Below are 26,239 nucleotides of genomic sequence, written 5' to 3'. Positions count from 1 at the left end.
ATATCGGAAGTCCTGAGTTTGAATTGAAAAGGTGATAAAATGCACAGTGCAGTGTGTGTTTGCTCGTCTACCTCGCCACATAAAACTGACAGCAAGGGTTGCCATGGCGATGGAGAGCGCCAGGCAAATTCACAGTGAAAGGTGCAGCTAGATGAAAATTTATTTCAATGTCCCTCTCCCTTCAACTCCCTAAAATCACATTGTTCTTTCATCAGCATCTATTTCAGGGGTACCAGGAATAATATCCAAACCCCTTCGAGATGTTTTCATCTGTAGAAACCAATAACAGAACCCTGAATGAGAGTAGCTGTGTTTTTCTGCAGTAGTCTGGGCCACGGCCATGTTCTAGTGTACGTCCCAAATGGCACCCAAATTCCCTGGTTAAAGTAGTGCACTATATTGGGAATAGGGTGCCATTTGAGACACACTATGGGTCACGGTGACATTGTACTGAATCTACATTATGACCTGTTCAGAGATTATGTCTGTTATTTGAATACCCGGGCTGACAAGATCTCTCTCTCTATCTGTCTCTCTCTCTCTCTCTCTCTCTCTCTGTCTCTCTCTCTCTCTCTCTCTCTCTCTGTCTCTCTCTCTCTCTCCTCCCCCTGTCTCTCTCTCCCCATCTCTCTCTCTCTCTCTCTCCTCCCCCCTGTCTCTCTCTCCCCATCTCTCTCTCTCTCTCTCTCCTCCCCCGTCTCTCTCTCACCATCTCTCTCTCTCTCCATCTCTCTCTCTCTCTCTCGTCGGAGTGCATGCTGGGAGTGAGTCGTCAAGCAGAGTGTTTGCGAGAGCGAATGGAATTTCTTTTCACTCTATTGGGTTTTGGTATGTACATATATATATATTGATTAGTTTAGTTGTTTTAAGGGTATATTGTTTAACTATCACTAAGTTGCAATGGCCACTCGCGGAAATGTAGAGTTTGAAAAACTTAGTCGGTGTCACGACTCCGACCGAAGGTGGCTCCCCTTCCCGTTCGGGTGGCGCTCGGCGGTCGTCGTCGCCGGCCTACTAGCTGCCACTGATTATTTCCTCCCCCTCCCTTATGTGTTCATTGAGTGCACCTGTTTTGAATTCTGTATAATTAGTGAGGCTTTATTTAGTCAGCCGGCCCTCCTGGTTCCTTGTGCGGGATTAATTATTGTGACCTTCTGTGTTGTGTATACTTGTGTGCACGTCTGTGAGTTACGTGCTTTCCCATTTCGTGGGTCTTTTCTGGACCGTTTAAGTCCCCCTGTTTGGGGCGTTTGTTTTGTTTACGCCCTGTGTTTTCGTGGGGTTGGCTTATGTTCACCGTTGTGGTGCATTAAAATAGCACTCCCCTGAACTCTCTGCTTCCTGCGCCTGACTTCTCACCCACTACACTCAGAACGTTACAGTCGGAGGCATGGAGTAAAAATTCCTGCTGCGGCTGGGTGTTCAGTGGAAGAATGTAGCTTGGCTGTGGGTGCTATCATTGGGTATGATAGCATCAAATCAGCCTCAAGGATGAATAGCGCTGTAGTGATATTCTTAGATTCAATTGAAAAGGTGAATAAGATAGTTGAGAGGGGTGTTGTGTTGCGGGAAACACAGACGCCGGTATTTCCGCTTATGAATCCTGCGAAGAAAGTTATGCTTTCTAACGTGCCACCATTTGTTAGAGATGAAGTGTTAGAGCGAGAGTTATCTCGCCATGGTCAAATCGTATCTACAATAAAGAAGGTTCTTTTTGGATGCAAATCTCCGTTGTTGAAACATGTCGTGTCTCATAGGAGACAAGTGCATATGATTTTAAAAAAGGAAGGAGATGAACTGAATTTAGCATTTAGTTTTAAGATTGATGGATTTGATTATGTCTTCTATGCATCTACTGAATCAATGAAATGTTTTGGATGTGGAAGAGAGGGGCATTTGGTGCGTAATTGTTCCGAGAATGAGCGCGCTGAGCCTGGTAGTAGCTTTAGTGCGGGTGCAACTGACGTACCACAGCGAAGGGATGAAAATACTACAGGTGTAGGGGAAGAGAGAAGGTGGGCAGATGTGGTTGGAAAAGTAGGAGAGAAAGGATTTGTGGATACGGGGGCAATTGTGGTAGATCAGAACAAAGAGGGAGGGGAAACAGTAGGTGAGATTGCGACTGCCGTCGCTGAGGTGGTGCTGGAAAATGAAATTGAAGGTCAAGAGGAGATTGAAATAACGGAAAAGGAAGCGGATGTTTTCAAAATACCGAGGAGTAAAAGGAAGAATTTAAGGGGTGGTGAAGGGTCTAATTCTAAGAGAAAGGTAGAGATGGATAAATCAGGTGAAGATGAACAGGTTGTAGAGATGGGGTTTTCTTCTGGGGAGGATAGCGAGAGTGAGTCATCTGACGCGTCACAACAATATAGTGAGATAGATGGGGTGGAAGGGAGGTATGGGATCGAGAAGATACGTCAATTTCTGAAGTTGACAAAAGGGAAGAAATATATGCAGGATTACAATGTAACTGATTTTTTCCCTGAACGTGAATTGTTTATTGAATCAGCAAAGTTTCTGATGTCAAAAATTACAGGGGGAGGTTTGAAAAGCCCTGAAATTGCTAGACTCAAGAAAGTGGTCACGAGAGTAATAAGTGATGTAAATTCTAAAGAAAATGAAAGAGTTCAGTTGCAGTTTTAACTCTGTAAAGAGATGTGGTGGCTGTATCTTCCTCTGTTTTTTTTTCTTATCCATGAGCAGTTTTAAGATCTCTTCTTTAAACGTAAATGGGGCAAGAGATGTTAAAAAAAGAGCCATGGTGTATGAGTTAATGAGGGGAAAGGGAAGTGACATAATTTTTCTGCAAGAAACGCATAGTAATTTGGAAAATGAAGTTATGTGGCAACAGGAGTGGGGGGGGGGACAGTGGTGTGTAGTCATAAAAACTCAAAAAGTGGGGGTGTGGTTATCTTGTTCTCAAAAGGGTTTTTGCCTTTGTCATACGAGGTTGAAGAGGTAGTTGAGGGGAGGTTATTAAAAGTTAGAGCAAGGTATGAAAATATCAATATGTGTCTGATAAATGTATATGCCCCAGTGGTGACAGTTGAGAGGGTATGTTTTTTAGAGACATTATCAAATACCATTGAGAAATGTAACAAAGAAGATTATTTGTTTATAGCTGGGGATTTTAACTGCACAGTTAGCGATTTAGATAGAAATCACCAAGAACCTCATATAGCCTCAAGGACGTTTTTAAAACGCCTTATTGTAACAAATGAACTGTGTGATATTTGGCGGAGTCAGCATGAAGGAACAAGGCAGTACACCTGGGCGCATGTGAGAGAGAACATCATCTCTATGGCCAGGTTAGATAGGTTTTATGTTTTTGAGCATCAATCTCAGGTCTGTAAATCAAGTGTGATAACTCCAGTGGGATTTTCTGATCATTGTTTAATAACAGAGGTGGTGTTCATTAACGATGTAAAACCTAAAAGCGCATATTGGCATTTTAATATAACTTTATTGAGTGATGCTCACTTCAGGAAATGTTTCAGTATTTTTTGGGAGAGGTGGAGGGCTCAAAAGGCCAGTTTTGTATCCCTTCAACAATGGTGGGATATAGGGAAAATACAGATTCAACAATTTTGTAATCAATACACGAGGAATGTCACCAAGGATATCACCAGATCAATGAAAGCCCTAGAGATTGAAATAGTGGAACTCATGACGTTGGTTGAGACCAAAGGAGATCGAGGCCATACTCAGGCCCTCAAGAGGAGAAAAGCTGCATTGGCAGATCTGCTGGGTATCAGAGCACAGGGGGCACTGGTGAGAAGTACATTTCAGGGCATATCTGAAATGGATGCCTCATCCAAATTTTTCTTTGGTTTAGAGAAAAAGAATGGACAAAGAAAAATTATTCATTGTCTCAAATCAGCTGTTGGACAAGAGCTCACTAGCCCTAGTGAAATCAGAAAGAGGGCAGTAGAGTTCTATGCTGAGCTCTACAAGTGTGAGTACAAAGAGGACAAAACAGTGACACAGCAGTTCTTTGATGGGCTCCCAAAGGTGCCTGCAGAAGCTCAGGTTGAGCTTGAGCAACCATTGTCTTTGCAGGATTTATACACTGCATTAAAAGGCATGGAAAATGGAAGGGCACCAGGCATTGATGGGCTTCCCGTTGACTTTTTTAAGTCTTTTTGGGCTATGTTGGGAGAGGATTGGTTAGAAGTAGCTAATGATAGTTTAACCGGAGGGTTACTACCAATAAGCTGCAGAAGGGCTGTCCTCACCCTGCTGCCCAAAAAGGGTGACCCGAGGGAGGTGAAGAACTGGAGGCCGGTGGCTTTATTGTGTACTGATTATAAGATATTGTCAAAGGCTTTGTCCAACAGGCTGAGGGAGGTGATGGGGCAAATCATACATACGGATCAGTCCTACTGTGTTCCTGGCAGGCAGATAGGGGATAACATTTCTCTGATTCGTGATTTTTTGGACGTCTCTAGGGCTATTGGGTTGGATGCTGGTCTAATTTCAATTGATCAGGAAAAGGCATTTGACCGAGTTGAACATCAATATTTATGGCACACGTTTGAGGCGTTTGGGTTCAGCTCTGGTTTTATTGCCATGATAAAGGTGATATATGGTGACGTTGAAAGTGTATTGAAAGTTAACGGTGGTTTGAGTGCTCCTTTTAAAGTGTGTAGAGGTATTAGGCAGGGATGTTCTATGTCTGGGATGTTATATGCTATTGCTATAGAGCCACTACTAAATAGCATTAGAAGTCGCATTGCAGGGGTGTGCCTTTCAGAGGATATTCCTCCTATTCGTCTTTCAGCCTATGCTGATGATGTAGTTGTGCTAGTGAAAAATCAAGCGGAGGTGGATAGCTTGAGTCTAATGGTTGATCGTTTTAGGGGAATATCCTCTGCAAAGGTAAATTGGGAAAAGAGTTGTGCTTTACAGATTGGAGAATGGTCTGGAGGGATCATGGCTTTGCCAGGGGGGCTAGAATGGTGTAAGGGAGGTTTTAAGTATCTTGGAGTGTATCTAGGAGATGAGGGGACTATGGAAAAAAATTGGAGTGGGGTGGTTGAAATGGTGGAAGGGAGGATGAGGAGATGGCGTTGGTTACTATCTCGTATGTCATATAGAGGGCGCACTATTATAGTTAACAATGTGATTGCCTCTGCACTGTGGCATCGGTTGTCAGTTTTAGAACCACCATCTGGCCTTCTGGCTAAGATACAGGCAATTATTGTGGATTTCTTTTGGGATAAATATCACTGGGTTCCACAAAGTGTTTTGTATTTGTCAAAAGAGGAGGGGGGACAAGGTCTTGTACATCTTGCTAGTAGGGCTGCTGCTTTCCGGTTTCAGTTTATTCAAAGGCTGCTTTATGGACCGGAAAATGTGGTGTGGAGAGGGGTGGCAGGTCTTATATTACAGAGGGTTGGAGGATTAGGTTTAAAGAAGGCTTTATTTCTGGTTGATAGTAGCCAGATTTCTAGGGAGGGAGTACCTCCGTTTTATAGAGGCCTTCTCAGAGTGTGGAGCATAATGAAGGTGTCCAGAAGAACTTCAGCGGAGTCAGTGCATTGGCTGTTGGAGGAACCTCTGGTGTATGGGGCAAGACTGGATTGTACAACTGCAGCTGTTCCACATTTCTCCAAGATTCTGGTGAAGGGGAAAATCATCACCTTAAGACAGTTAATGGCCATGGCTGGGCCCGCCTTAATGGATGGAAGAAGGGTGGCAGAACATTTGGGGATGAGGTCGGAAAGGATTGTCGGACAAATGCTGGGGAGCTGTAGGAAGGCTCTGTCAGCGGAAGAATGGGATATGCTTAGTAGCCACAAGAAGAAGGTGCAAGATGAAGACGTCTCATTTCCAAAACTAGGGATTACACCAAATATCCCAGAGTCAGAAAGAAAGGCGTTATTGCTGGATTTGAGAGGGTTGGAGGAGGTGGGTTTGGATGAGGTGAATGGGAAGGAATTGTATAGGGGGTGTGTCAAGGTGTTGAATAAAGATAAATTGAAAAATAGAAAAGATACTCCATGGAGGGTAAAATTGGGCATTGATGACAAGGTAAAGCCAGCATGGAGAGCACTGTACAAACCACCGTTACAAAAGGGTACTGGTGATATGCAATGGAGGGTTTTACATGGCATCATTGCAGTTAATGCTTTTGTATCTGTTATTAACTCAGATGTTAGAGATGGATGTCCTTTTTGTAATATAAGAGAAACCATTTTTCACTGTTTTATGGAGTGCGAGAGGATAAAACCGCTATTGGAAATGTTGGAATCTTTGTTTAAAGCTGTAGGGGTTTTTCAATAACACTGTTTTTATTTTGGGGTTTCAATATAGTAAACAACAGAAAAGAAAATGTCAAATGTTAAATTTTATTTTGGGACAAGCTAAGATGTCAATTTTTCTGAGTAGGAAACATAAGATAGAAACGGGATATGGGCAGGATGTAAGATGTGTTTTTAAAGGTTTAGTGAAAGCAAGAATAAAAGTAGATTTTGAGTTCTTTTCAGCTGTAAAAGATCTCCTATTATTTGAGGAGAAGTGGGCTTACGAAGGAGCACTTTGTTTTGTAGAGGAGGGGAAATTATTTTTTGCTGATGAAATAAGTTGAATGTATATGTTATGTATTTATTTTTGTTTAGGAATTACATTTTGTTATTTCATTTCTGAAAAGGCAGTGTGTCATTATTTATGTTAACACTTGAGTAAAAAATAAAGGTTTTATAAAAACTCAACTCTCTCTCCCCATCTCTCTCTCTCTCTCTCTCCTCCCCCTGTCTCTCTCTCCCCATCTCTCTCTCTCTCTCTCTCTCTCTCTCCTCCCCCGTCTCTCTCTCACCATCTCTCTCTCTCTCTCTCTCTCTCTCTCTCTCTCTCTCCCCCATCTCTCTCTCGCTGTCTCTTCGTATCGTCCCTGGCTCCTTTTGTATTACATTATGAAAGGTTGAGTGAACCAGCAGACAAACTGAGTTAAACAGGACTGATGGGCTGTCAGTCTAAAACACTGAGGATGTCAGAACGGGAAGGAGACTAAATGTCTCTGATTATCTTTCTGTCTCCTCTGTCTTTTCTTGTTCTTGTCCTCTCTCTCCCTGTCATAATGACCTCAACCTTACGTCTATGCACTACACACGGGTGTGTCAGACTGTTTATATGTGTAATTCCTATAATATCAAATAGAAAGTCAAATAGACAGAAACAGACAGACCCATACGGACAGAAATATATTCATCCATCCATCTCACCTGTGCAGGAGAGTAGGGATCACGATTGTTCGGATCTTGCAGTGTTCCTGGATGCGTCGTTGCCACGTGATGATGTATATTCCCCCCGGAGGAACTGCCTGGGACTCCCATCCCTCTATCCACTCCTCCTCCACCTCCTCCCCCTGCTCCTCCCCCTTTTTTCCCTCCTGCACAGACTCCCTCCGGCCCCATGCAGCATAGGGCCCCTGTGGCCAGCTCCAGCTCAATCTCAGCGTCCATCTCCGCCTCCTCCTTGGCCTCCTTGTTGGAGTCGTCCAGGTGCTTCATCAACACCGCCACCACCACGTTAATCAGGACGAACTGGGCCGTCAACACAAAGGACACAAAGTACATGGGAGAGATGAACTGCAGGCTGGGGTTGCAGGAGTAGTCAGGCCCGTAGTCCGGAGGGCACTCCCTCAACGTGTCCTAGGGAGGGGGAGGGAAGGTGGGAGTGAGGAGGAGCAGTCTGTTAGGTCAAGCCATGAAGTCCTGCTAAGACATTATTACATTCACGTCATTTAGCAGCAGCTCTTATCCAGAGCGACTTACATTAGTGAGTGCATAGATTTTAATACTTTTTCATACTGCTCGTCCGTGGGAATCGAACCCACAACCATCTGAGCTACACAGGACTATACGGGACTATACAGAAACAACACGTTCTAATGAACAACTTCATGAACAAGAGTTAAGCTTTCCAACTTGAAACAAAGATATCAATGTAAGACTTTTGTGAGCAAATTGACCTGTCATACATTAACTGTAAGACATCCAGACATGAGCTGATTCTAGTCTGTTCTCTCTCATTTGTTTTGACCTTTTCACTGTGTAGTCTCAAGTGTTTCCTTCTTCCCCTCTCCCCTCTTTTTCCTCCCTCTATCCCTCCCTGCCCTCTCTCTAGTCAGCACAGTGGTGAATCACTCTCGTTCTCTCTTCCCCCTCCCTCGTTCCAGACAGTTTGCATCCAACACATCTCCAGGCAAAAGGCAGTGAAAGCTCACAAGGTCTCATCAGTAGTAATCTAAGAGAGGTGATTACAGTTCACCGCTTCAGCTGAGAGGTAGAAGCTGTGATCCTCACCCGCACCTCTACAAACCACTGAGGTGTTTTTACGGTGCGCCCCTGTCACACTCCATAATGCGTTGAGCGTGGGGGGGTGGGGGGCGACGACTGTGAAATAGGAGTGGGACACATTCCCCTATTTAAAAAGGCCATCTTTACAGAGGATATACAGAGCTGTGACAGGTCTGGTTATGGTAGCGCTCAAGGAGACGAGGATTGGAATGGTCTTCCTAAGCAGCAGGACATAGGCTTGGGGTCTGCCCTTAGGGCCACAGGGCTTGTAATTACGCTGAAACTTCTCTGCAGCTAAGAAGCCAGGCACCAAATACCAACCACAGACATCAAAATGAGAACTGAATAATACAACCCAAATAGCAACACATTGAAACATGGTAATCCAAGTCATTTTGGGTTAAAGTATCAGATGATCAACTATCTCATTTATTGTAATAAACACTCCATAGTCCATCCATACCTTCATGATCCCATTCCAGTTGTCCCCAGTGGAGACCTGGAACAGAGTGAGGAAGGCCATGCCAAAGTTCTCAAAGGTAGCATGGCGGCTCATCCCCTCACATGGGTAGTCCTCGTTACACACTGGGAGAGGAGAGTAGGGAGGGAGGGAGGTATGGGGGAGGGAGACATGGGGGAGGGAGGGATGGGGAGGTAAGAGAGAGTGAGAGATAAGGGGAGAGAGAAACAAATAGAGAAAGATAGATACAGAGAGGGGGGGAACAGGGGGATAGATGAAGGGACAGAGGGAGAGATAAAGATGCATGAAGAGAAAATAACAGTTTATATAGAGAACATTTATCTGTTCAGTCCTCTTAGAAACCAACAACCAACAACAGCAGACGTGGTTGTTTGCTCCGGGTCTTAAAGCTGTCTTGGCTGATTGTTTACAAATCTCTCTCCTTACTACAGTTGCATTTGGCTCTAATCCTTTGCTCAAAACTGATGGGATGAGAGATGACCTCCAGCAGACCTGACTAGAGTCCATAGAGAGAGTGTGACAGTTTGAAAACAGGCCTAGCTGATGTGTTATTGTTCTCCTGCCTAGTCTCCTTGATACTTCTTGGTTCTGGCTGCGTCCAGATACTTCACTACAAGTCCCTTTTTAACTCTGTCTTGGCTCTGTAATCTAACAGGATTGGATATGTACAACTCTGAATGTGGCGCGCCATTGGGTATGCAGGGTTTTGTTCCAGCCCATCACTACCAACTCACCCAGTTCTCCAAACAGCTCAACCCCCAGTGCTGCATAGATGAAGAACAGGAGCATGAAGAGCAGGCCTAGGTTCCCCACCTGAAACACACATAGGAACAGTATTAGGAACTGTGCCTGCTCTACATTCTCTTTTGTATTGAACCGCTATTTTGACAGGGAGTCATGCTGAGTCCAAGGTCTCTTTTACAGAGTAATTTTGGGCTCCCAAGTGGCAGAGTGGTGTAAGGCACTACATCTCAGTGCAGACACTCTGGTTAAAATCCAGGCTGTATCACAACCGGCTGTGATTGGGAGTCTCATAGGGCGGCGCACAATTGGCCCAGTGTCATCCGTGTTTGGCTGGTGTAGGCTGTCCACTGACTTGCCTAGTTAAATAAAGGTGAAAATGTTGTTGTTTTTAAAATACAGATGAACACCGTAGTGACAAAAATATACACATCAAATACAGTACGAAAAGCAAAACAAAGATAAATAACACAGTCATAGAAAACAAAGACATTTTTCTGTAAAAAGATCCTCAATCAGCCGTCTGAAATGCCCTGGAGGCACATAATCATACGTTTTTAAGGCAAACATTCTAAACATTGCATCCCACTGAAAGAACAGCAGGTGTTTTGGCCTTGCCTTTTACCAAGCAACAAAATCTATTGGTCCCAGCATCCATGTTGTGGCACAGCCTCTACCTTATCAGAATCCTCAGTAGAGGCATAATTTGCTAGTTGTTCTGCCTTTCGCTTGGGCAGGCCTGCTACCAAAAAAAGAGAAGTGAAAGCTGGACATGTGGTGCACGACCAAAGCCCAAGTCCTACATCGTATCAGAATCCTCAAGAGGAGCCTGAGGAGAGAATTGGAAAAGTTGTCAGTTTGCGTAACCTTACTCTGTTATTGTGACTGTGTAGTTGGAAGCCACCCAGGACACACAGCAGTATATCCCTCTCTGTCTGCTGAATGGTACTGCATAAAGAGGTTATGTAGTAAATATGCTCAGAAAACACAATCCCATTAGTGAGATGTAACCTTACAGAGCCAATGTCACAGCAGCCAGCACACAGCTCTGTCTGGTCTGGTACCCTGGGGGAGGAGGCTCTACTGGCCTGATCTAGTCTGTTCTGGCCTGCTCTAGCCTGTTCTGGCCTGCTCCAGTCTGTTCTGGCCTGCTCTAGCCTGTTCTGGCCTGGTCTAGCCTGTTCTGGCCTGGTCTAGCCTGTTCTGCTCTAGTCTGTTCTGGCCTGCTCGAGTCTGTTCTGGCCTGCTCTAGTCTGTTCTGGCATGATCTAGCCTGTTCTGGCCTGCTCTAGTCTGTTCTGGCCTGATCAAGCCTGTTCTGGCCTGCTCTAGTCTGTTCTGGCCTGATCTAGCCTGTTCTGGCCTACTCCAGTCTGTTCTGGCCTGATCTAGTCTGTTCTGGCCTGATCTAGTCTGCTCTGGCCTGCTCTACCCTGTTCTGGCCTGATCTAGTCTGTTCTGGCCTGATCTAGTCTGTTCTGGCCTGCTCTAGTCTGTTCTGGCCTGATCTAGTAATAAGAGACACACTACACATCACTTCCGGTTGAACGCGGAAAGAGGGAGAGTTCCGTTTTGTTGTTTTGAAAAGTTTGTTGTTTTGAAAGTGTATTGGAAAGTTCTTAGTAGAAATCCAACTTTCAGAACCCGCAACACAGTTGGCATCAGTTGCTGGGACTGCTAGTCTCTGTCCAGTGATCCTGCCGACCAAGGATGGGTATGAGTAGCAATTTGCGTAGCAGCTGGCTTAGCTGGGTTTTCTTGAGGGCTTGAAAGCAGCCTGCGATGTGGTTAGCCATTGTGGCTGGGACCGCAGATGGTTCCGGGTTCATGGCTGTCTAGATCCCTGCTGTTTGTTGTTGTCACCTCCCTGTGACCTGCCCTGTCTGGACCTGCGTTGCTAGCTACCATGACAAAGACCAAAGTCTGTGGGAGTACCGTTGAGGACAGTGTCTCTCTATCACACGTGAAGGATCTTTTAAACTAACAAAAAGAGTATAAGCAGTTGTTACAACAACAAGAAAATAGCTTCACGTGTTTTGTCCAAATACTGTTGGATTCAACAAGTAAAACAATGAACGACCTGACCAGAGAGGTCCAGGACCTGAATAACAATTTGCAGTTCTCCCAGGGTCAGCTCGATGAGTTGAAACAGGAAAACGGCAAGATGACAGCAATCTGTAAGTCGTTGAGAGAGGACATCAGTTCTTTATGTGAATCCATGATAACAATGACGGATAAATGAGACTTTCTGGAGGGACAATTAAGGCAGAACAACATAGTTGCGGATGGAATTGCAGAATCTCCACATGAGACCTGGACGGAGTCTGAGGACAAAGTGAGTGAAGTGATCTCTGAGAAATTGGAGACGGACCACAGGAAGATTGAGGTGGAGCATGACCACAGGACTGGAAAACCCACCACCGTCCCAGGTGACAGGCCAGATAGTGGTCAAGTTCCTGAAGTTCAAGGACAAGGTAGCTGTTCTGGAAAGAGCCAAGAACTTGAGAGGAACATATATCTTCCTCAACGAGGTCTATCCTGAAGCTGTGCGCCAGAAGAGGAAAGAACTTATCCCAGCCATGAAAGCTGTCAGAGCGCGTGGGGACATCGCTGACATCTGCTATGACAGGCTCATTGTTCACCTTCCCAGAAGCCTGGAAGAGATGAGAGAGCCAAGCCTATGGGTTCGTAGCTTCAACCCCACAGCACACACACACGCATGCACACACACACACACACACACACACACACACACACACACACACACCAATTGGTTATGGACTGCTGAATGTATATATTTTTCTCTAGCTTTGCTTGCTCTTTTCAGTATTATGTCTATCTCTGATAAGCTACCCAGGAAAGGGCTGAAAATAGCCCATATTAATATATGTCGCCTGAAGGTTCATGAAATCAATAACTTGCTAACATCAGATAACATTAATATATTAGCCATTTCTGAGACTCACTTAGATAACTCATTTGATGATACAGCAGTAGCAATACAAGGATATAACATTTATAGAAGAGACATAAATGCTTATGGGGGAGGTGTTGCTATATATATTCAGAGCCACATCTCTGTAATGCTTAGAGAAAACCTTATGCCAATTGTTATTGAAGTGTTGTGGTTGCAGGTTCACTTGGCACATCTAAAGCCTTTTCTTTTGGGGTGTTGTTATAGGCCACCAAGTGCTAACAGTCAGTATCTAAATAATATGTGTGAAATGCATGATAGTGTATGTGATGTAAACAGAGAGGTCTGCTTTCTTGGAGACCTGAATATTGACTGGTTTTCATCAAGCTGTCCGTTCAAGAGGAAGCTTATTACTGTAACCAGTGCCTGTAATCTGATTCAGGTTATTAATCAACCTACCAGGATGTTTACAAACACTACAGGAACAGGATCATCCAGGATCATATCAATCACATTTTTACTAACACTATAGAACTTTGTACTAAAGTTGTAACCGTACCCATTGGATGCAGTGATCACAATATAGTGGCTATATGCAGGAAAGCCAACATTCCAAAAACTGGGCCTAAAATAGTGTATAAGAGATCATACAAAATATTTTGCTGTGACTCTTAAGAGGATGATGTTAAAAATATTTGTTGGTCTGATGCAATTAATAAGGAGCATCCAGACGCTGCACTTGATGGATTTATGAAATTGTTTTTTCCTTTCCAATTATTGATAAACATGCACCTATTACGAAAATGACTGTTAGAACTGTTAAGGCTCAATGAATTGATGAGGAAACTGTATGGTTGAAAGAGATGGGGCAAAAAGAGTGGCTAATAAGTCTGGCTGCACATCTGACTGGCTGACTTACTGTAAATGTACTTTAAATGGAATTATGGGCAGAAAGAACAATTCGAATCAGATGGCTTATTCATCACAAAACCATTTGATGTTGCCAATTATTTTAATGATTATGTCATTGGCAAAGTGGGCAAACTTAGGAAGGAAATGCCAACAACAAACAGTGAGCCATCGTATTCATGCATTTAAAAAAAACAAATAATGAAAGAAGAGCGTTTCAAGTTTGAATTTTGTAAAGTTAGTTTGGGAGAGTTGGGAAATGATTGTTATCGATCAATAATGACAAACCTCCTGGCATTGACAACTTAGATAGAAAGCTACTGAGGATGGTAGCTGACTCTATACCCACTCCTATCTGTCATATCTTTGATCTGAGCCCCAGAGGAAATTCTTAGTCCTCAGGCCTGGAGGGAAGAACAAAGTAATTCTGCTACCCAAGAGTGTTAAAGCGGCCTTTACTGGTTCTAACAGTAGACCAGTAGCAAACTGTTGGAAAAAATGGTGTTTGACCAAATACAATACTATTTATCTGTAAACAAATGATCAACAGACTTTCAGCATGCTTTTAGAGAAGGGCACTCAACATGTACTGCACTGACACAAATGACTGATGATTGGTTGAAAGAAATTGATAATAAGAAGATTGTGGGAGCTGCACTGTTAGATTTCAGTGCAGCCTTTGATATTATTGACCATATCCTTTTGTTGAAAAAACATATGTGTTTTGGCTTTTCAACCTTGTGGATTCAGAGCTATCTATCTAATATAACTCAAAGTGTTTTCTTTAATGGAAGCTTCTCCTATGTCAAACATATAAAGTGTGGTGTACCGCAGGGCAGCTTTCTAGGCCCTCTACTCTTTTCTATTTTTACCAGTGACCTGCCACTGGCATTAAACAAAGCATGTGTGTCCATGTATGCTGATGATTCAACCATATACGCATCAGCAACCACAGCTAATAAAGTCACCGAAACCCCTAACAAAGAGTTACAGTCTGTTTTGGAATGGGTGACCAGTAATAAACTGGTCCTGAACATCTCTAAAACTAAGAGCATTATATTTGGTACAAATCATTCCCTAAATTCTAGACCTCAGCTGAACCTGGAAACTAATGGTGTGGCTGTTGAACAAGTTGAGGAGACTAAATTACTTGGCGATACCTTAAATTGTAAACTGTCATTGTCAAAACCTATAGATTGAATGCTTGTAACGATGGAGAGAGGTCTGTCCGTAATAATGAGATGCTCTGATTTTTTGACACCACACTCCAAAAAGCAAGCTCTGTAGGCTCTAGTTTTGTCTCATCTTGATTGTCCAGTCGTGTGGTCGAGTGCTGCAAGGAAAGACCTAGTTAAGCTGCAGCTAGCCCAGAACAGAGCAGCATGTCTTGCTCTTCATTGTAATCAGAGGGCAGATAAAAAATACTACATATATGCCAGTCTCTCTTGCCTAAGAGCTGAGGAGAGACTGATTGCATAACTTTTTATTTTTTATAAGAAACATTAACGTGTTGAAAATCCCAAATTGTTTGCATAGTCAATTTCACAAAGCTCTGACACACACATGTACCCCACCAGACATGCCCCCTGGGGTCTTTTCACAGTCCCCAAACTCAGAACAAATTAAAGAAAGCGTACAGTATTATATAGAGCCATTATTGCATGGAACTCTGTTCCATCACATATTGCTCAAAAAAGCTGCCCTGGTTTCAAAAAACAGATAAAGCAACACCTCACGGCACAACGCCTCTCCCCTATTTGACCTAGATAGTTTGTGTGTCTGTATTGATATCTAGGCTATGTGTGCCTTTACATTGTTTTAATGTAGTTCTGTCCTTGAGTTGTTTTAGTCCATTAATGTTCTGTATTATGTCATGTTCCATGTTTTGTGTGGACCCAGGAAGAGTAGCTGCTGCTTTCTCAACAGCTAATGGGGATCCTAATGAAATACCAAAAATACCAAAAAGCCTGATCTAGTCTGCTCTATCCAGATCTAGCCTGCTCTATCCAGATCTAGCCTGATCTAGCCTCTACCAGGCTAACAAATCACAAGACAAACAGTCACAGATGTGAAGCTGTTTTTCATAGAAGAACACGACCCAGGTTTATTAAGATAGGAGTGTTTAGTGAGGGTTAGAGACCAAGGTTGTGTTCAGCAGGTACTGAACGTCCGGTAAAGTTTTTGAAACAAACAAAGGAAAGTGTGTGTTCTTAGTGGACAAGCTCAGGTGGTAATACCTCCATTTCAAAAGGTTTTCTCCCGTTTGGGTCTACTGAACATGCCCCAGGTCACCAATGTCTAAGTTAAGTAGAAATTATGTAGTGACGTAACAGTTCTATAAAAATCTCTAAAGCACTTTAGATCCAGACTTTGTTTGTCATACTGTCAGTCTCAGTCTCTCGTCAGACTGTCTCAGTATGATACCGAGTTCCCTTTGGGCCAGAACTAATGCAAGCTCTCCCCAGCTACCTGTGTCACAGTTGATTAGTGATGTATCTACCAGGGAGACTGTAGATCTCACACTACTGGGGATGATTTAAGCACCTCTGATAATAGCACTATTCCATTGAGATCAATTTAATGATCTGTGATTCTTAATGACATGATTCTATGAGGGGTGATCCAAGCAAGGAAGAGACAAACAAAGGGTGAATTTATGTCGGGTGAAACCTGGGTCAGTGATAAGTGAGTCTTGAATTTACTTTGATCTGTGCACGTAGCTAAGAGCATGCTATGCTAGCCAGGATCCATTCACTTTTACTGTGTTTTGGTCCCCAATGCTAATGTTAGCTAGCGAATAGTGGCTGTGGCCATAGATGCAAATCCAGAGAGGGGATAGCTAATCTCTCCCGGCCAAGGGACTAGTTTTAAGGAAGTCTGTATTTTCTGGAGAAAAAAACATCACTGGGATAAAAAAAATTAGTAGCTAAGAGAATGGTACAAGATGTCGCTGTGAGCACTCGTAATTAGCTTTTAGAAAGCAGAAATGGTGATATTCACGCAGCGTTGCCTACTGACATAGGCTATATCTGAAGTTTATCACCCAGCCCCTGGAGGAGAGAAAACAACTGGCTTTAGTGGTGATGTGATGTGACTGAACGACACCACTACCATCTAGTGAACAGCAGATGGTAGCCATTTTAGCTCAGTTGGGGAGAAATGGGATAATGTTAGATAATGGCTGATTCTAGTTGGGTAATGTGACACATTTTAGGCAGATTCTTTGATAAGAGATGGTGTCGGTCATAATGTGTTTGAGTGTTACCTTCAGCTAGCTAGCTAACATCTGTCAGGGGCTTCTCCATGGAACACCATTACTCTCAGTCTTGACAGTGTGTAACACTACCCTGGCAGGTGATTTTTCACCTCCTTCTCAAGATGTAACTATAGCAGACTGATTGTCTCCTCTCATCACACACACACACACACACACACACACACACACACACACACACACACACACACACACACACACACACACACACACATTTAAGGATACAAACACACACACACACCTCTTTAATCACCTTGGTGTTAATTACTTGCCTGATGCCCTTGGGGAGACGACCCAGGGTCCTGTGTTAATGAGACAGGGATCGATAGCAGCGGAGGAGAGGAGATCCGTTCTGCCTTACCTCCGTCTTCCCTACACTCCTTCCTTCTCATTGCCTGTTCTCCCTGCCTGCTCTCTTTCACTCACTCTCTACCTCTCTCTCTTTCTCTCTCTCTCTCTCTCTTTCTCTGTGGGAATGATGTGGTCGGGACCAAACCTTATTAGGAAAAGGAGTCATGTCTTTCCAGCCCAACCAGATCTAATAACCCACACCTCATGTCTTAATGTAGTAGAGGTATTAATATCAGTGTACCCCAGCCAGAAACAACCCCTAGCCACTTGTAGAGATCAGAAAGGATATAAGAGGTGTATGCAATATGGTCAAACTCCGTCCAAGAATATTAGAGTGAAAGGTTGAGCTACTTCCATATTGCATGATGTCAAATCCTTTCACATCTACATGAGGTGCCTAGGCAGTAGTGGTTATGGGCCTAGGGGCTGTATCTAGACCAGGGCGGTATTCATAGTGTCTCAGAATACGAGTACTGATCTAGGATCAGTTTATCCTTTTAGATCCTAATGAATAAAACAGGGGGATCCTAGATCAGCACTCTTTATGAATACAGTCTTTTTCCCAAAGCACTCTCCATGGTCCTGAAAGCACACACTGTCCACATTATGAGATATAGCTACTGTTTGAAGATCATCATCTCATTTGATTGTTTGCAGCTGCCATCATCTACATAATAACCCTTGGTAGAACAGCTTGTTGAAAAACAGATAAAAATGCTAGCCATAATCATTCAATCAGCCCCTCTGTTTGTCTGCAATTCTCATTCAACCCTAGTAGCATTGTGTGTGTGTGTGTGTGTGTGTGTGTGTGTGTGTGTGTGTGTGTGTGTGTGTGTGTGTGTGTGTGTGTGTGTGTGTGTGTGTGTGTGTGTGAATTTGTGCGTGTGTGGCAGGGAGGCCAGTCTGAGTCACCAATTAGCACTGCCCAGAAAGCTAGAGAGGCTATACATTCCTGGTCATTGATCAGCTCCTAGTTGCAGTTTGGGACTCCCTTTTCTACCGCAGCTCTCTCCCCCAGGCCTCAAACTTAGGATGGATTCCCAGGGCAGTGTGAGGGGGAAGGGGGCTGTTTTGGCCCGTGTTGAGCATTGTCATAGTATTGGCTTACCCAATGTTTGTTTATCTGTGTGTGTGTGTGTGCGTGCATTTGTACCTGTGGTAGAGCTTGGACCACCGTATCCAGCAGAGCTCTCATTCCTTTAGCCATCTTCAGCAGCTTCAGAACTGGGATGGAGAGAATAGATGGAGAGAGAGAGAGAGAGAGAGAGAGAGAGAGAGAGAGAGAGAGAGAGAGAGAGAGAGAGAGAGAGAGAGAGAGAGAGAGAGAGAGAGAGAGAGAGAGAGAGAGAGAGAGAGAGAGAGAGAGAGAGAGAGAGAGAGAGAGAGAGAGAGAGAGAGAGAGGGGCAGAAAGACAGAAATAGAGAAAAAGGTTATGATGAGGGCTGGGGAGAGGTGAAGATTATAAATGCCGGGCATTTAGGGAATTCCCTCCGGTTCAATTCTGGACTAAACGGGAAACATCCAGCCTCCGAAAGGTCACAGCTAAATTTATACCCAGCACACACGCTCTCACAGACACTGTCATACACACACACACTCTCACAGACACTGTCATACACACACACGCTCTCACAGACACTGTCATACACACACACACTCTCACAGGCACTGTCATACACACACACACTCTCACAGACACTGTCATACACACACACGCTCTCACAGACACTGTCATGCACACACACACTCTCACAGACACTGTCATACACACACACGCTCTCACAGACACTGTCATACACACACACACTCTCACAGACACTGTCATACACACACACACTCTCACAGACACTGTCATACACACACACGCTCTCACAGACACTGTCATACACACACACACTCTCACAGACACTGTCATACACACACACCCTCTCACAGACACTGTCATACACACACACACTCTCACAGACACTGTCATACACACACACACTCTCACAGACACTGTCATACACACACACACTCTCACAGACACTGTCATACACACACACGCTCTCACAGACACTGTCATACACACACACACTCTCACAGACACTGTCATACACACACACCCTCTCACAGACACTGTCATACACACACACACACTCTCACAGACACTGTCATACACACACACTCTCACAGACACTGTCATACACACACACACACACACACACACACACACACACACACACACACACACACACACACACACACACACACTCTCACAGATACTGTCATACACACACACACACACTCTCACAGACACTGTCATACACACACACACACACACACACACTGTCATACACACACACACTCTCACAGACACTGTCATACACACACACACTCTCACAGACACTGTCATACACACACACACTCTCACAGACACTGTCATACACACACACACACTCACAAACAATGTCATACACACACACACACTCACAGACACTGTCATACACACATACACTCTCGCTCGCTCATGGCCCTCCCACTGGCCCAACCATTAGTCATTAGCTGTAGCATTGGTAGGATTAATGATGAAGCAGTGATCTGCTGTATACTGGGTCTGTACACTGGGTCTGAACACTGGGTCTGTACACTGGGTCTGTACACTGGGTCTATACACTGGGTCTGTACACTGGGTCTATACACTGGGTCTGAACACTGGGTCTGTACACTGGGTCTGTACACTGGGTCTGTACACTGGGTCTGAACATTGGGTCTGAACACTGGGTCTGTACACTGGGTCTGAACACCGGGTCTGAACACTGGGTCTGAACACTGGGTCTGAACACCGGGTCTGAACACTGGGTCTGTACACTGGGTCATGCTATCCATAGATTTCAGAGGGGCGTGAGTAGAAAAGGTGTTGTACTGTGTGTGTGTGTGTGTGTGTGTGTGCCAGGGTCCGACTAAACACTCAAATGCACTTCTTCTTCTCTCTCTCCCTCCTTCTCGCTCCTCCTACTTCCCTCCCTCCCTCCCTCGTTACCTCGTGCGATCCTCAACACCCTCATGATGCGTATGATGGTAGGGTTGATGGGGAGAGAAGCGCTGTAGTCGATCTCCTCCAGAGTGATGCCCATCACTGACAGCAACACGATGGCCAGATCCAACTGATTCCACCTACACACAGAGTCAGAGAGCAAAGGGTCGTCACACTGGAGGCCATGTTCCATCAGGGTCATTCATGTACTGTACAGGTACAGACGTGTGTGTGTGTGTGTGTGTGTGTGTGTGTGTGTGTGTGTGTGTGTGTGTGTGTGTGTGTGTGTGTGTGTGTGTGTGTGTGTGTGTGTGTGTGTGTGTGTGTGTGTGTGTGTGTGTGTGTGTGTGTGTGTGTGTGTGTGTGTGTGTGTGTGTGTGTGTGTGTGTGTGTGCCCAGTAACCCAGAATGTTTCCACCTGCCTGCATCTCCACTATGTCCCAGTTTAAGACATGCTGAGAAAACTCAGACTGAGTACGCAGAGAGACTGTCCTGCCAGATGCCACAGAAAAGAGACGAGGTGCTTCCCAATCACACTAACATACATTTCTCTCTCTACCCCCTGTACTCTCTCTTCCTTTTTCTCTCTCTCTCTCTCCATCCTTTACCTCTTTCTCATTTATTTTATCTCCTCTCTCTCTTCCGACCCCTCCTCCCCCTCTTTTCTCTTCTACCCCCCTCCCCTCCCACCCCATCTCCCTCTTTCTCTGCTTCCATCATAGAAAATGGGTCAGTACCATTAAAGCACCAGGTAAATGTTTGTGTTTTGTTCACATCAACATCTTCAACGTGTATGTGTTGTCAACAGCAGCAGCAGTTCAGCACCAACCATTCAGTACTGAGTCAATGAAATTAATTGATATCCAACATCAGCCACAATCTATCTGCTTCATCAGTAACCCATTATGTTGAATGGGAAAACAATTAGAGAAAGAGAATGAGTAGGAATGGCTCTAGTGATGCTCCATGTATCTGTGAGTGGGTTGATCTGGGTCCTGTTAACAGTAATGTGGGTGTAATTGAATTAATAACAGTAATAATAGAATGGGAGAAATCACTGCTCCACCATATTGCTCACAGTGAGGGTGAGATATTAGACTGTATGGAGGCAGAGAGATTCTTCTGTGATTTCTGTTTCCTGATTGAGACCATGGGTCAGGCATGGGTCAGGAATGGGTCAGGAATGGGTCAGAGATGGTCATGAATGGGTCTGGAATGGGTCAGAGATGGTCATGAATGGGTCTGGAATGGATCAGGAATGGGTCAGAGATGGTTATGAATGGGTCTGGAATGGGACAGAGATGGTCATGAATGGGTCTGAAATGGGTCAGGAATGGGTCAGAGATGGTTATGAATGGGTCTGGAATGGGACAGAGATGGTCATGAATGGGTCTGGAATGGGTCAGGAATGGGTCAGAGATGGTCATGAATGGGTCAGGAATGAGTCAGAGATGGTCATGAATGGGTCAGGAATGGGTCAGAGATGGTCATGAATGGGTCTGGAATGGGTCAGAGATGGTCATGAATGGGTCTGGAATGGGTCAGAGATGGTCTTGAATGGGTCTGGAATGGGTCAGAGATGGGTCAGAGATGGGTCAGAGATGGGTCAGAGATTGGTCTGGAATGGGTCAGAGATGATTCAGAGATGGGTCAGGAATGGGTCAGAGATGGGTCAGGAATGGGTCAGGGATGGGTCAGAGATGGGTCAGGAATGGGTCAGGAATGGGTCAGAGATGATTCAGAGATGATTCAGAGATGATTCAGAGATGGGTCAGAGATGGGTCAGGAATGGGTCAGAGATGGGTCAGGAATGGGTCACAGATGATTCAGAGATGGGTCAGGAATGGGTCAGAGATATGTCAGAGATGGGTCAGAGATGGGTCAGAGATGGGTCAGGAATGGGTCAGAGATGATTCAGAGATGGGTCAGGAATGGGTCAGAGATGGGTCAGAGATGGGTCAGGAATGTGTCAGAGATGGGTCAGAGATGAGGATAGAGGAGTGTACTAACTATAGTTATTCTGCATCTGATGAAATGGACAATGATACATCTACACACAATGTAAGTATAGCAGATTAGCATCATGAATATTGTTCTGGAGGCAGCTCTGCAGAGTGGTCACTAGCTGGCACAGCCTTTAAACCCAACCTTGACCCTAACCTTTAAACCTAACCTTTAAACCTAACCTTAACCTTAACCCTAACCGTTAAACCTAACCTTTAAACCTAACGTTAACCTAGCATTTAAACCTAACCTTAACTCTAACCTTTAAACCTAACCTTAAACCTAACCTTTAAACCTAACCTTAACCCTAACCTGTCAACCTAACTTTAACCCTAACCTGTCAACCTAACTTTAACCCTAACTTTAACTACCTACAGTACAGCAAACACTATGAATCATAGTGAGATGACACAAACAGTGTCCCCAGTGCAGCGTATTTAATAGTACCATTTAGTACAGAGAGAGCATCCTGGTTATATTACGGCTGTGGCATTACTACTATGAATCACACAGAGTGAGAAAACACACACAGTGTCCCCAGTGTAGCAGTGTGGATGGTGTTTATTCTGTAGCTCAGCAGTATCTGTATGACTATCCAGAGAGTATCCCAGCTATAGTTCAGCTATAGTAAAGCTATGACAATACCAGGAAGTACAATTGAAGTATCCCAGCTATAGTTCAGCTATAGTAAATCTATGACAATACCAGGAAGTACAATTGAAGTATCCCAGCTATATTTCAGCTATATTAAAGCTATGACAATACCAGGAAGTACCATTGAAGTATCCCAGCTATAGTTCAGCTATATTAAAGCTATGATAATACCAGGAAGTACAATTGAAGTATCCCAGCTATATTCAGCTATAGTTCAGCTATGACACTACCAGGAAGTACAATTGAAGTATCCCAGCTATATTTCAGCTATATTAAAGCTATGACACTACCAGGAAGTACAATTGAAGTATCCCAGCTATATTCAGCTATAGTTCAGCTATGACACTACCAGGAAGTACAATTGAAGTATCCCAGCTATAGTTCAGTTATAGTAAAGCTATGACACTACCAGGAAGTACCATTGAAGTATCCCAGCTATAGTTCAGCTATAGTAAAGCTATGACACTACCAGGAAGTACCATTGAAGTATCCCAGCTATAGTTCAGCTATAGTAAATCTATGACAATACCAGGAAGTACATTTGAAGTATCCCAGCTATATTTCAGCTATATTAAAGCTATGACAATACCAGGAAGTACCATTGAAGTATCCCAGCTATAGTTCAGCTATATTAAAGCTATGATAATACCAGGAAGTACAATTGAAGTATCCCAGCTATATTCAGCTATAGTTCAGCTATGACACTACCAGGAAGTACAATTGAAGTATCCCAGCTATATTTCAGCTATATTAAAGCTATGACACTACCAGGAAGTACAATTGAAGTATCCCAGCTATATTCAGCTATAGTTCAGCTATGACACTACCAGGAAGTACAATTGAAGTATCCCAGCTATAGTTCAGTTATAGTAAAGCTATGACACTACCAGGAAGTACCATTGAAGTATCCCAGCTATAGTTCAGCTATAGTAAAGCTATGACACTACCAGGAAGTACCATTGAAGTCAGAATAACTATTTTCTAATGGAGTTGTGGTTAAGAAGGGCAGCTATGAATCATATACTCTGTATGAATCATACACACTGAGATGACTGACATGCGCAAACACACACACACAGTGCAGCAGTGAATACAGTGTTTATTCAGTAAGTCAGTGTGGCCCTGTAACTACCTGTCTTTAAAGAAGCGTCGGAAGCCAAAGGCGGTGAGCTTCAGGAGGGTCTCCAGTACAAAGGTGGATGTGAAGAAATAGTTACAGTACTTCAACACTAGATCCAGAGACTGAGAGACAGAGAGAGAAGGAGGTGGAAGGGGGGGGGGGGGGGAGAGAGAGAGAGAGGAGGAGGGAGGGAGGGAGGGGAAAGAGAGAAGGAGGTGAGAGGAAGGGGGAGAGAGAGAAAGAGTTGGGGGGGAGAGAGAGAAAGAGGTGGGTGGGAGAAGGAGGTAGGAGGGAGGGGGAGAGAGAGAAGGAGGTGGGAGGGAGAAGGAGAGAGAGAAGGAGATGGTGGGTGGGAGGGAGGGAGGAGAGAGAGAGGAGGTGAGAGGGAGGGGGAGAGAGAGGAGGTGGGAGAGAGGGAGGAAGGGGGAGGGAGAGAGAGAGAGGAGGTGGGAGGAAGGGGGAGAGAGAAGGAGATGGTGGGAGGGAGAGAGAGAGAGAGAAGGAGGTGAGAGAGAGGGAGAGAGAGAGGAGGTGGGAGGGAGGGAGGGGGGAGGGGGGAGGGGGGAGGGGGAGAGAAGGAGGTGGGAGGGGGAGAGAGAGGAGGTGGGAGGGAAGGAGGGGGATGGAGAGAGAGAAGGGGGTGGGAGGAAGGGGGAGGAGAAGGAGATGGTAGGAGGGAGAAGAGAGAGAGAAGGAGGTGAGAGAGAGGGAAAGAGAGAGGAGGTGGGAGGAGGGAGGGGGAGGGGGGAGAAGGAGGTGGGAGGGGGAGAGAGAGGAGGTGGAAGGGAGGGGGAGAGAGAAGGAGATGGTGGGAGGGAGGAGAGAGAGAGAGAGAGAAGGTGAGAGGGAGGGGGAGAGAGAGGAGGTGGGAGGGAGGGGAGAGAGAGAAGGAGGTGGAGGGAAGGGGAGAGAGAGACAGAGAGAAGGAGTCACATATGGTACTGTGTACATGAAAACTCATGACACTCTGTCTTTCTGTACCCCCCACCCCCACCCACACATGTACACCGCTCCCTCCAGTCTTACTCGTGGCTGGCTGTAGTGTTCCAGTGACATGGTGATGACGTTGATACAGATGATGAAGGTGATGAAGAGGTCTAGGTAGTAGGTGGTACACAGAGTGTGGATCCACAGGCGGAGGGGGCTGTAGCTGGCATAGTAGGGGATCTTCTGGGCATCTGGCAAGGGGAGACAAACACAGGTAATAGTGCTTTATACATAGTATTACTGTACACTATTCAAAAGCATTCCTGTGATGTCCTCCTGTCAAGAGTAATACTCACTGTCTGTTCTTCTCTCCCCCATCCCTCTCTCTCTCTCTCTCTCTCCCTCTCACCCTCCCCTTTCTCTCTCACACCCTTTCTCCCTCTCTCCCTTTCACCCTCTCTCACCCTCCCTCCCTTTCTCCCTCTCACCCTCTCTCTGTCCCTCTCACCCTCTCTCTCTCCCTCTCATCCTCCCTCCCCCCTCCCTTTCTCCCTTTCACACTCTCTCACCCTCCCTCCATCCCTTTCTCCCTCTCACCCTCTCACCCTCTCTCACCCTCCCTTTCTCCCTTTCACACTCTCTCACCCTCCCTCCCATCCCTTTCACCCTCTCTCACCCTCCCTTTCTCCCTTTCCCCCTCTCTCTCACCCTCCCTCCATCCCTTTCACCCTCTCTCACCCCCCCTCCATCCCTTTCTCCCTTTCACCCTCTCACCCTCCCTCCATCCCTTTCTCCCTTTCACCCTCTCTTCCCTCCCTCCATCCCTTTCCCTTTCACCCTCTCACCCTCCCTTCATCCCTTTCTCCCTTTCACCCTCTCTCACCCTCCCTCCATCCCTTTCTCCCTTTCACCCTCTCTCTCACCCTCCCTCCATCCCTTTCTCCCTCTCACCCTCTCTCACCCTCCCTCCATCCCTCCATCCCTTTCTCCCTCTCACCTTCTCTCACCCTCCCTCCATCCCTTTCTCCCTTTCACCCTCTCACCCTCTCTCCCTCCCACTCCCTCTCTCCCTTTCTCCCTCTCATCCTCCTCTATCCCTCTCTCGCCCTCTCTCTCTCCAGGCACCTTGTACTATCTCTTCTTCCCGTCTCTCCCTTACCCCTCCTCTTCTTCTCCATGCGTCTCCGTCGTTTATCCTCTCTCCTTTTAGCCTCTTCCACTTCCTGGTTCTGACGGCACTTGTGGAAGTTCTCCACTACCACGCCCACAAACATGTTCAAGACGAAGAAACTGACGATGAGGAGGAAGGAGATGAAGTAGAGGAGCATCCATGGACTGTTGTTGATCACTGGCTAAAGGGAGAGAGGGAGGGAAGGGAGAGGGGGGATGGAGAGGAAGGGGAGAGGGGGGGGGGGGAGCGAGAGGGAGGGAGGGGAAGGGGGGGTGAGGGAGGGAGGCAGGGAGGGGAGAGGGGGGGAAGAGGGAGGGGAGGGAGGGGGGATGGAGGAGAGGGAGGGAGAGATGGGGAGGGAGGGGCGAGGGAGGGG

At 45.4% G+C, this 26,239-nt stretch overlaps 2 protein-coding genes across 4 annotated transcripts in view; one reads left to right on the top strand and one right to left on the bottom strand.

Moving 5' to 3' along the window:
* The window catches only part of LOC110511897 (luc7-like protein 3), a 383,846-nt gene that overhangs the window by 79,891 nt on the left and 277,716 nt on the right, over window positions 1-26,239 (top strand). The gene's annotated exons all lie outside the window — the stretch shown is intronic.
* The window catches only part of LOC110538728 (voltage-dependent T-type calcium channel subunit alpha-1I), a 154,595-nt gene that overhangs the window by 22,071 nt on the left and 106,285 nt on the right, over window positions 1-26,239 (bottom strand). For all 3 annotated transcript variants that reach the window (XM_090193955.1, XM_090193953.1, XM_090193954.1), the window contains 8 exons: window positions 25,852-26,044; window positions 24,792-24,943; window positions 23,778-23,887; window positions 19,994-20,127; window positions 18,124-18,194; window positions 9,516-9,594; window positions 8,764-8,885; window positions 7,224-7,652 (listed from right to left, as the gene is read on the bottom strand). In XM_090193955.1, coding sequence (XP_090050081.1) covers window positions 7,224-7,652; window positions 8,764-8,885; window positions 9,516-9,594; window positions 18,124-18,194; window positions 19,994-20,127; window positions 23,778-23,887; window positions 24,792-24,943; window positions 25,852-26,044 — 1,290 coding nt within the window. The remainder of the gene's footprint in view (window positions 1-7,223; window positions 7,653-8,763; window positions 8,886-9,515; window positions 9,595-18,123; window positions 18,195-19,993; window positions 20,128-23,777; window positions 23,888-24,791; window positions 24,944-25,851; window positions 26,045-26,239) is intronic.

This window comes from Oncorhynchus mykiss, chromosome 12, assembly GCF_057628025.1.
Source record: "Oncorhynchus mykiss isolate SJ-2025 chromosome 12, ASM5762802v1, whole genome shotgun sequence".
In the NCBI taxonomy this organism is placed as follows: Eukaryota; Metazoa; Chordata; class Actinopteri; order Salmoniformes; family Salmonidae; genus Oncorhynchus; species Oncorhynchus mykiss.
This window is presented reverse-complemented; position numbering and strand designations above follow the sequence as displayed.